Genomic DNA, 12,449 nt, shown 5'->3' on the forward strand with positions numbered 1-12,449 from the left:
GTGCATGCTAACAGGAACCAGATATAGATGTCTCCTGAGAGACACAGCCAGAGCATGTCCAACACAGAGATGAATGCTAGCAGCAAACCACTGAACTGAGAACAGGACCCCCATTGGACGAATTAGAGAAAGGACTGAAAGAGCTGAAGGGGCTTACAACACCATAAGAACAACCATGCCAACCAGCCAGAACTCCCAGGGACTAAATCATTACCCAAAGACTATATATGCATGGACTGACCCATGGCTCCAACTGCATATGTAGCAGAGGATGGCCTTGTTGGCACCAATGGAAGGAGAAGCCCTTGGTCATGCCAAGGTTGGATCCCCAATGTAGGAGACTGTTGGGGATGGGAAGGGGGGTAGCTTGGGCAGGAAACATCCTTATAGAAAAAGGGGAGGGGGATGGGATAGGGGGCTTATGTACAGAAAACAGGGAAAGGGGATAATATTTGATATGTAAATAAAAATTATCCAGTTGAAAGAAAGAAACAAACAAATAAACAAACAAACAAACTGAGGGAACATGACTCCTCCAAATACAATTGAGTAAGGAGAGAATTTGAGGAACTATCCAGTAAAGATCCTCAAAATATATTTCTAAAAATATTCAAGAAAACCAAATAAGTCACCAGTATAGTCCTGATTCCACTGTGTGGAAATGAAAAGAGTAGAATGCAATAATTAAGCTGATATAGAATATAAATGGAGATTTTAACAGGGAAATTGCAAAATAAAAAGATGAAGTTGAAATACTGAACATTAAAAAGCCCAGCAGGGCAAATTGAAAAAGGTCAATAGAACCCCCTTCTAATAGATCAAAGAGAAGTCAGAACATCAGGGCTTAAAGATAAAGGTAGACAAATAAGAATAATCAAACAATGACACCTATAAAATAATAAAGTATACCAGAATATATAAAATGTAGCTAATTTTGCTTAATATGATGTTCAGTTGCATCAATTTTCCGTAAAATGAAAAGAGTCATTTTTCTATATAATTTCATAAACCTCCACATATGAAAGGCATAAAGTTGAACCCAGACCTACTTAGAGGAAATAAGCTCAAAATGCATTTTAATGTAAAATCAACAGATAGAACTACAGAGATGGTAGTCCTTAATACCCTCAGGTTTCTAAAAACAACATTGAAAACAAAAAGAAAATAACCTCACAATTTAAAAGGTAAAAAAAAGAATCTAAGCTAATAGTTTTCCAAAAAGATAAATGAATGACCACTTAACACATTTTAAAATGTTCAAAATCATCAGTCATTTGAGGAAGCACAAAGCAGGTTCACAATTGCAACATTTGCACTGGATGTCATTTTTCCTATGACAGATTCAAAGAAAAGTTTTCCTTAGGGCTTGGCCATCTAATAAAAACAACTAGGGAGCAAAGACTCACAAAGCCTCTGTACACTAATAGTGTGTCCTTGACAGGCCACAGAAAAGCTTAGGCTGACCATTTAGCTTGAGGTTGATGAAAATGTTGAAATTTTCCGGGAAAAGAGACAAAGTGAGAATTACAGAACACAAGGGAGTGTCTCTTTCTCTTGCCTTTGAAGTTTCATGCCTCTCTACTGTCTCTGCCAAAAGTCTAGATGACAGAAAAAAAAAAAAGGAGAAAGATAGTAAAAGAGGAGGCTAAAGAAACCCTATAAACACACAGATATTTATTCCTGAAATTCTGTACCTCCACATCCCACAGTTAATAACAGCACATTAAACAGGATGAAGGGTCTGTTCTACGCAAGTGCTCCACTAACTGAATGGCTCTAATTAAACACTACTAGAGTGCCTGCTTTAACTTTCATTCAACAGCCAAGAGCCTCAGCACACTCTCCACTAGGACCATGCATCAGCAGGACTCTATTTGGAAGGTTTCAGCATTAAGTTAAAGTAGAGAGGAAGAAATACATTTAGATTGGTAACATTCATATTCTAAACAGTTGGTTGTGTTCTCAAATTGTCTTTCTTTAAAATATTTTGTATATTTACCTGAAAATGTGAAGAATAATTCGTTTTGCAAACCAGCTCTTTGCATTTTAACACGATGGCATTCAGACTTAATCAAGGAAATTTCACAGGAAAGGTCAAGAACCAGTTTACTTAAAATCTGAAGAAGTTTCTTCTCAAAAGAAATGTTATAGATACTATTGCAGGGAGCTGCATGGTATCGGGCTGTGAATTGGTAATAAAAACGAGGTTCACGATAAGCTATAGAGATTAAGAAAAAAAGACAAAAACATGATCATTTATGCAATTCAAATGCATGGTAACTATTTTAAATATATAAGTACTTGAAATAAAGTCATATTCATTTTCCAATAAACAGCTATATTCTCCTTAACAAACTCCTATTTCACAGTATACTGGGTTTGAAATATTATCACAGAGAATCTAAAATAGTGACTCAGCTAAACCTTGCCAACATTTAAGATTCACATTATTGATATTTTGTCAGTAACAAGGAAATTGAAACTGCTAACACTGCTAAAGTTAAGATTCAACCGTAGGGAGGCCAATCTCACTAAACTGCTGCTCAAATGCTGGCATCACACCTTTGAATTTTTATACAGAAAAATTATATAGAGAATAAATCACACTGTTAAGCATTAAAATATTAAATTTTAGAAGAAATCCCAGAGATAAAAATAGCAAACATATTTCTAAATATATTTTTAATAAATATAGTTAGTTTTACTTAATTTCAGCACATTTTTAATGCAGATCTCTAAATCTTACAAGAAGGGTACATTAAATCCAAAAATGAAACTAAATTCACAATTATAAAACTTTAAAAGTCACCTTGTAAGACAAGAGTTCTTCAGCCAACCAATGGTGTCCTTCCTGCCCTTTCTGGGCTCTCATTCTGAGCAGAAGCCCCCAACTCACACTGGGGTCCCTTACCACTGTCCAATTCCCTACCCATATTTTAACATTTATACGCTGACTACGGTCAAACTTAGTACATAAAGACAGGGCAGCTTTTAACTGCCAAGGAACTGACTAGTCTCATCTATGAATACAAACAAAAGTCAATGACTAGCCATACCTTAACTTCAAGAAAATACAAATCACTATCTTTAATTTTTTGGAAGGACCTGAAAGAAAACTGTTGTATGAGACATTGAATTTAAAACTATAAATACAATGACTAAAATATAGTCCATAAAACATGATGACCTATAAACATAAAGCCAAGGCTGAAAAATAAGGAAAGTAATAGGCAGGTACAATGGTACAGCCCTAGATTCCAGCATGCAGGAGGCTGAAGCAGGAGGATTGCACAAATGAGTTGGAAGTTAGATACAAACATCCAGAAATGATAGATAAACATGAACATTGAAGGATAAAGTTAAAAGAATAACAGTGAACATTTATCTTTAACTATAATTAACAAAATAATAAACAGTAAACTGCTAAGTATAACAGTTTACAAAAATAATACTACAACAGGAAAAGAAGGGAGAGAAAACAGAGCAGGAAAAGAAATGCATTGCTGAAATACTTAAAATAACTCATTTAAGTAGAAAGTCATAAAGAGCAAAAACCCATTACAAAACATCAAGATTAATGAAAATAGCAGTTAAGTCCCATCCTGCTTCCCATTTTGACTAGGAAATTGAAACTGTTAATAATTAATGTTATTGTTGAAAAGTGTCTGTGCATTGTTGTCATCTTGCTGTTCTCTTGCTAATTGTGTATTTATTCCTAAAATACAAGTTAGGTAACTGTCTTCGTTTTCTTTCTTTCTGTGGCCTTTTGCCTACACCTGTTTGTCTTCTCAGAAGGATGAAGATAGCACAGAGAGGGGAGAAGGAGAGATAAACAGCACTAGGAACTTTTGATAAGTCACAGAAAAACATGCCATTTTATAAATTATACGTAAGTATATACATGCATACATACATACTGTGTGTGTGTGTGCGTGCGCGCGCGCGTGCGCGCGCATGCGCACGTGCATGTGATATCACTAACTACAGACCAAGAGCTCATGAACTCTAGAGAGTGAGGAAACATGAGAGGAGCTGGAGGGAAGAGGAAGACTAGAAATTGTAATATAGAACTTATTTATGAAACTGTCAAAACTTAAATTTTAAAAACTTTGTGTAAAGCTAGTTTTCAGTGGTTTATAGTTCTTAAATTAAAAAAAAAAAACACTAGTGTCCTAAACTTCTTTTATTGTCTACACAAGTGCAATAGGGAATCTCATAGTACCATTGCATGCACTTACTTGTAAGTGTACATAGTAGACACTTAGAGCTGTGCTTTATTTCTCCATCCTCTTCTTCCATTTCCTTTACCCCCTCCCCTGTATTTTCACATCATGTATTTCTTATTACCCTTTTATTTCCTTCCACTATCCCTTATGATCTCCATTTTCTCCTCTTATGCTCCTCTTTCCAGTTCCATGAACTATAACTACCCTGTACATATGCATATATATATATAAATTAAAATATAGGTTATATTTCCTATTATCCTTTCATATGTTGGTGGACATCCAGCCTGTTTTATTTCCTAGCTATTATGAACAATACAGCTATAGATACAGACCTGCAAGTATCTTTGGTGGGATCCTTTGACTAGATATCCACAAAGAGTATTGCTGGGTGGAGACCATTTCCACAAGAAGCAAGACATAGCATTCCTCACTGTGGTCCTAGTTGCCAGCTATACCACATAAATATATGCTCTCTTGGTGTTTAATAAGGACACATAAAAGTAAAACGTTGCCTGTATGTGATATGTACATGGTGAATTTTCCCTATCGTTATCATCTCTACAAACCACTACTCAGTAAGTATATTTGCTAGCTTATGCAAATATGCTCTTACAATAAGCGTTGAAGTATGTATGTGATAAACTAAGATATGGGAAATAATAATATGGAGATGAAATCTCACTGCCTGCCTACTTGTCTAACTTAAAAAATGGAATATTTACCATAACAGAATCTCCCTCTTAGAAATATAGTATAATACTTTAAGTAAGAAACTTGTTAGGAAACAACTAATAAACGGACATTTTTTGGCACCTTGGCTGTAAAAATAATAGCATGTATGTTTCTTATTGTACTGCAACATACATATTAGTTTAGGGACAGCATGAGCTGTCTTTAAGTTCTGGAGAACACAAACTGAAAGACTGACTAGAGTAAATCAACACATATTCCTTCTCTACTGGAAGATGCCTAAATTGGGGCATATGCAACTCCTACATCAATGTCAAAGGCAGTCACTTGACTCCTCCTTTGTTACCAAATCTCCCCTTTCTCCCTTTTCTGCCTTCCTTTTTGTAAGAACCCTTGTAGTCAGGCATGTTAGCAAATGTAATCCCAGCACTGCGGTGCAGAGGATAGAGAACTGCTGTGAGATCAGGTCTGCAAAGGCCACGGTGAGACATGTCTCAGGATTAACCCCTTAGGATTATATACACTAAGCCCACTCAGTTAGGTCAGGGCTGTGACTTTTAATCTTCCCCATCAACTTTTCTAAATTTGGAATAGCACAGAAGATACACATCTGGGCTGTCTGGGAGGATGTTTCCAGACTGCTCTGACTGGGGATTGAGATCTGCCCAAAATGTGAGTGGCACCATCTTTCACACTGGATAAAAAAGGAGGAACAAAGAGGAATGGGTAAGAATGAGTATAGCACTCTCACCTCTGTTCCCTAAGTCATGTTTTTCTGCCATGGACTATAGACCATTTGAAACTATTAGAAAAATAGACCCTCTTCCTGAACATTTCTTGTCAGGTCTTTCCTTTATCTAATTCTGGGGTCAAGTCCCTTCCATCATATCTGCTTATATTCACAGGCTCTGAAGATACATGAGATCCTTTGCCTGCCATTTTTTACTCTACTACATGAGTTCTAGCAATATGAATAAACTTCAAAGTAACTGTAGTTTAGATGATTCTTTGTATTTCACATTAAATTGGCCCTCTTAATTTTATTCCTCAGTAGACTAAGATCTAAGATGAGGCACTTACAGTGTGCTTCCTGATCCTAATAAAAAAGGAGGGAATGAGCCATCAACCACAATATGCAAATGTAAAAACAGTTCAAACTATAGTCAAATCATCACCATGACTTGGTAACATGGTTCTGTACTGCTGCTTTGACTGGCTGACAGTGTTTTTCTAGAGAAAAAGCTGCTTTGTTAACCTGCTGTTAAGGCATACAATATAATGAATGGGTAAGGAGGAATTGTTTTAATTACAAGACTACAAATAGCAAAGTTCTTTTTAAAAAGTCTTGTTAAAATCATAAACATTTAAAAATCATTTTAAAAATACTAATGTGTTAAATTCCTAATAGCCAGGCTGGAGAGATGGCTCAGAGGTTAAGAGCACTGTCTGCTCTTCCATAGGTCCTGAGTTCAATTCCCAGCATCCACATGGTGGCTCACAAACTATCTCTAATGAGATCTGGTACCCTCTTTTGCCCTGGAGGCATACATGCAGGCATGTATACATATAAATAAATAAATCTTAAAAAAATTCCTAGTAGCCAGAAATTAGAAATGTGTCCCTCAACAGAAAAATGGATAAAGAAAATGTGGTAATTAACATAATGAAGTATTACTTAGCCATTTAAGAACAAGACATCATAAAATTTGTAAGTAAATGAGTAGAACTAGAAAAAAATCATCCTGAGTGAAGTAACCCAGACCCAGAAAGACAAATACAGCATATGTTCACTTACATGTGGATACTAGCTCCTAAGTCAATGATAACTAGATGCAATCTTATCTGTGGATACTAGCTCCTAAGTCAATGATAACTAGATGCAATCTTATCTGTGGATACTAGCTCCTAAGTCAATGATAACTAGATGCAATCTTATCTGTGGATACTAGCTCCTAAGTCAATGATAACTAGATGCAGTCTGTAGAAGCACAAAGAGTAAAGTAAGGGCGTAAAGGGAACAGGGAAATAGAAGACATATGTATGAATGGAAGTGGGGCTGGAATGGAAGGATCAAGTCGGGAGGGGAAGAGGAGAGAGTTGTGGGGAGGAATACAGGGAGGGACAGCTAAAGTTATGAGCCATTTGAAGGGCAGTATGGAAACCTCATACAGTACAAATAAGAGGGTCTAAATGAAATTAAAATAATGGGGAGACAGAGCACCAATTCGCCATTTCTTGTCAGCAAACAAAGCTTCTGGTACTGAGAATGAGTTGTTGGCCAAAGGTACACCCATAGGAACCCCAAAAGACCAAGACTACATCTTCCTCTCCACAAACCGGCAGCAAGGCCTCTTTGCTGAAGACAGTACCTACACAAAGTCGTGAGCATGGAGGTGGTGAGCTGCTGCCTACAGATGGCCTTCACACCCACATTCCAGTGTCTTTGGTATAGGAAAGTACTCTTCATGTCCTCAAATGAGAAACAAATGCTAAGCCAGCAATAATCCTTTCATCTACAATGGCATATTACCTGCAAGATATGCCAGTGCAGCAGTAGTACAAGGCTTGTGGGCAATAACTAACTCAGGACCTAACACAATGGAACTCATACCTACTCAACCTTGCTTCTGGGTGACCAAGAACCTAGGACTAAACAGCCCAGGGACCAAGGGTAACCCAATAACATTGTTCTTAGAGTAAAGAAAAAAGAAAACAATGTAGTGGTGATTAAACTGACTCCTAATGATATTCTGCTACACTTGCTGTTCTGCTATGAGAGAGGCTTCCTACTGCAGCAGATGAGAACAAATATAGAGACCAACAGCTAGACACTGCACAGACAGTTGAGAGAGCCTGGTTTATCCAGCCCTCAATGGGATGTCTCCATCAAATCCCTCCCTGAAGAGTTCAGGGAACCCTGCAGAAGAGGAAGCAAAGGGGACAGAGAAAGCCAAGAAGTCAAGGCTCTCTCTGTCAGCATGATCAGAGTTCATATGAACTCGGAGACTGAAGAAGCATGCATAAGGCCTGCCCGGGTCTGCACTAGGTCCTCCATGCTGATATCATGGCTTTCAGTTTTAATGTTTTTATGAAACTCCCGAGTATGTGAATGAGTGGGCTCTGATTCTCGTAGCTTTTTAGGCTCTTTTCTCTCTGTCGGGTTGCCTTGTCCAACTTAGATGTTATAGTCTTTGTTTTACGATACTATATTTTATTTTGTTATATTTTTAAATGAATGATTGAATGAGTGAATGAATCAATCAATGAATGAATTAATGAATAGATGAATTAATGAACGAAAGAAAACCTACACACTGGTGTAAAGGTTAACAACTAAGCTGACATTTATACCTGCCCTGGAAAGGGAAGAGTTTTCTGCAGTGGAGTGGCTCTGGGCATATCAATCACTCCAGGGCAGGCTTCCTGTGCAGAAATGTCTGGCCAAGACATAATGGATGCCAAAGATTTTGTGTGTATGTCATTTGGTTACAGTTTGGAGGAACATTTTGGGGTTTGGGGTGGGTGTATTTTATTTTAGTTTTCTTGGCTTTGGGGAATTCTGTTGTTGTATTTAGGTCTTGTTTGTTTTTTGAGGAAGAACTTAATGTTGAGTGGGTAGAGTAGGGGACAGGATCTGGAAGGACTCAGGAAGAAAGAATGTGATCAAAATCTATTTGAATTTTAAAACTATCTTAAATAATAAAGATATAAAAAATAAACCTGTCAAAATGTTTATATATTTTAAAACATTAAGAAATATTAAAATATAATTAAATTCACTTCTTACCATAAACAATGTATTTCAGTTGAAGATTTTTAATAGGTTCCTCCACAGTTGGTTTATACTCGAGAAAACATGTATAAACCCCACTCATGGTCTCTTCAAAACTCTGAAATATGAGGCTTCCTGTGGATGTCACTTGTGCGGTGGTATTTTCTAATGAAGATATAATATACAGCTGCTTAAATCACAATAGGGAGACAAAATATCAAACACTTAAAGTAACCTAAGAACCACAGAAATTAATGTTCACAAAAAGGAGCTACATAAAGTTACTTATTGTATTTGATGCATATTGTTAGAAGATGCCAGAATGACCTTAGAGTCAAATTTCCACCAACCAGAATCCATCAACTGTGGAACTAAGTTGTAAGAGACCAGGAATGGCATACAGACATAAAGCAAGCTTCATATGCTCCTTGCACTGAAAGAGATGCTCCCAGAAATACAGTACTATTTATGAAAATGTATACACATATATATGCAGTTCACATATTATAAACTATATATTTACAAACTATATATTTTATATAACTAGTTATTTGTCTAGACCACAGGTAATAATTATATATTATGGCTGTTAATATATAACATAATATTATATAGTTTAATGATGAGTTATAGTCAGTAAGATTACAACCTGCACGTGAAATGGTATACCCACAATAGTCTATTACAGTATAACCATCAAGAGCTAATATTTGCTGCTCCTACACAGAATGGTCCATAAAACAGAGTTGACTTCTAACACTGAGGGTTACAGAAGAAAATGAGTGGGAAATCAGTCCATCAGACTTGTCAATCAATTATAGTATTGCTGTGTTGGGGAAAAGAATGAGATGTAAGCTCCCTTTTGTTTTAGCTTATTACACTGGAAGAAACTCTGTTTTCAAAGGAGAATATAGATATCTACTCTTGAGCCATTCAGATATAAATGTGAAAGTTCCATCTGTCTCACAAACTGTATGACCATGGGAAACCACTCTCTCTTCTAAAGCACAGTTCTTTCGTGTGTGCAATGAAGATGACAATATAGAACTACGTAACTGACAACTGTCCGAGTCATCAAATACAATACATCACTAAGTAGACAGGCTATTACTCTTAAAGCTCATAACTACAGGTTTGTGTCATAAAATTTTCAGATACTAAAAGTTTCTTAATTAAGCACTGTATTCTCCATTCATTATAATTGAAAGAATTATCTCAGGAAATGACTGATCATTTTTCCATTTTAAGTAAATTATTTAATACTTTGACACTTTTAAAAACAGTTCTTCAAACTGAAGCAAAAATAGCAGAATGCTCTTAGCACTGACATTTTTTTTACTATATGCAAAGCCTTGCTGCATATTTTGACGGAGAGATGAATAGACAGATATAGCCACCCTCAAGGACTTAACATAGGGAGTTATGCCTTGAGATCTCGCATTTCTATATCCTCAATGAAGCTGAAACATGTGATATAAATTTAGAATATATTTATATCAATGCTTACTTGTTCATGAATATCTTCTGATAAAAGATTACATATTTATCTTAACATGCTATTTTGTAAAAGTATTAATTTAAGTGATTACTATACATTTCAGAAAAAACTTCTAGTACAATAAAATTTTAATGAAAATATAAATTATCACAGCAATAATTAAGTTATGTATTCTTTACTAATAATTCAAACTGAAAATTTCCTACATTAGAAGTATCAATAAATGTATGAACAAATATATGTATACTGTATTTGACAAAGAAAATGTAATAAAGTATAAGAACTCATGTTACAACAGATATTTAATAATGAACTTTTGTTTTATGTCTTATTCTGTATAGAAAATCCTAACTGATAATGGGTAATATTATTATGTTATACCATTCCTTCTAGGCATACCATTTCATGTACAGAATGTAAGCTTATCGAAAATATAACTCAATATTAAAATATAAGAATCATTTTATGGTAAACAAATATATATACATATATATATACCAAGATACATACTTTGTACATATATACATATCTTAGGTATAGTATCAGTATACACACATTGCATATGTATGTGTATACTATGTATATATATGCTATATTTTCATAGCTTCTCTTTCAATTCCAAGATCATACTAGTGCAATACTAAATATGAAAGCCACAAAACTGAGCATTATACAATATAACAAAGTATCTTCTGGCTTCTACTTTTTTATGTTTAAAAGATTTAAGGAACACATTTTGAAACATAAGCAGAGAATTGCATACTCAATATAAATGTCAAGCCTATAATATCACTTATCAGTGATCATTTACAGAACCTTATGTGATTAGGGCTAGATGGAAATTCACAAAGCCAATAGCTATGTATTTGGCACGAAAATAAAGAGTTAACTACAAGAAATCACACAATACAGATATTCATTAACTATTTTGTTTAAATTAGTCTGTCTTCTTTCCTGGCTTTGTTATCCTAACACCTAGAATTTGACTACATCATTGATTGGTCAGAAAAATTTCACTGCAACTTAGTTTATTAATTTTAAGTATGTTTATACTTATGACTTAGCTTAGATATGAACAAAAAATATAAGGCAGAAACTTACTACTATTATTCTGCTAAAGGATCACAGTAATAAAAATACTCCTAAGGACATATTGTTATACCCATAGACCAGTGAATGGATCGAACCTCTTCAAAAATGATCCTTCATGCAGTAGATGGTGATTAACACAGAGACCTACAATTGGAATATGTGCAGAGAGTGAGAGACTCTGGAACTCTCAGCCGTAAATGGAATGTCTACGTCAAACTCTTCACATTCAGGTGCAGGAGCCAATGTACAAGAGAATGTTGAAATACTGTTAGGAGCCAGAGGTGATAGATGACGCCGAGGAAAGAGTGTCTTCTAGACACAGCAAGGCAGACACACATATGAGTTCAGAGGCTGTGATAGCCTGCACAAGACCTTCCCACGTCTGAGCCAGCCAAGCTCCCAGAATGGAGAAGGGGAGGTGGACACAAAGTTCCACTCCCTTACCAAGAAGCTATTTGCAGTTGATACCTGCACGGTGAGGCAAAAACAGTTTTCTCCAATGAAGTATTACTGGGCATATCAATCACCCTCAAGGGTAGAGTCCATGCTCAGGAGTGGCTGGCCAAAACAAAACAGAGTCCATGTTTTTGTCTACCTTTTTCGTTTTGTATTTGTTATTTTGTCTCTTTTTTCTCTGAAACTGGGTAAAGGTAGATCTTAAGCATTCTCATTAGAAAAAAGAGGTAGTCATATGAAATGACTAAGTAATAGCTTGATTGTGGTCACTGTACACCTATATAAATGCCAAGTTTCATGCCTTAAATGTGTGCAACTTTTATTTATAAATTATGTCTGCAGGGCTAAGACCAAAAACTCAGGTGACAGCAGATGCTGGCGAGGATGTGGAGAAAGAAGAACATTCCTCCATTGTTAGTGGGATTGCAAGCTGGTACAACTATTCTGGAAATCAGTCTGGAGGTTCCTCAAAAAATTAGACATTGCACTACCTGAGGAGCCAGCTATACCTCTCCTGGGCATATACTCAAATGGTGCTCCAACATAGAGCAAGGACACGTGCTCCACTATATTCATAGTGGCTTTATTTATAATAGCCAGAAGCTGGAAAGAACCCAGATGCCCTTCAACAGGGGAATGGATACAGAAAATGTGGTACATCTACACAATGGAATATTACTCAGCTATCAAAAACAATGACTTCATGAAATTC

General features: G+C 35.9%; 1 protein-coding gene across 11 annotated transcripts in view; it reads right to left on the minus strand.

Moving 5' to 3' along the window:
* The window catches only part of Zpbp (zona pellucida binding protein), a 197,521-nt gene that overhangs the window by 126,670 nt on the left and 58,402 nt on the right, over window positions 1-12,449 (minus strand). For all 11 annotated transcript variants that reach the window (XM_063273482.1, XM_063273483.1, XM_039092302.2 and 8 more), the window contains 2 exons: window positions 8,707-8,856; window positions 2,000-2,218 (listed from right to left, as the gene is read on the minus strand). In XM_063273482.1, coding sequence (XP_063129552.1) covers window positions 2,000-2,218; window positions 8,707-8,856 — 369 coding nt within the window. The remainder of the gene's footprint in view (window positions 1-1,999; window positions 2,219-8,706; window positions 8,857-12,449) is intronic.

The sequence above is a fragment of the Rattus norvegicus genome, chromosome 14 (assembly GCF_036323735.1).
Source record: "Rattus norvegicus strain BN/NHsdMcwi chromosome 14, GRCr8, whole genome shotgun sequence".
In the NCBI taxonomy this organism is placed as follows: Eukaryota; Metazoa; Chordata; class Mammalia; order Rodentia; family Muridae; genus Rattus; species Rattus norvegicus.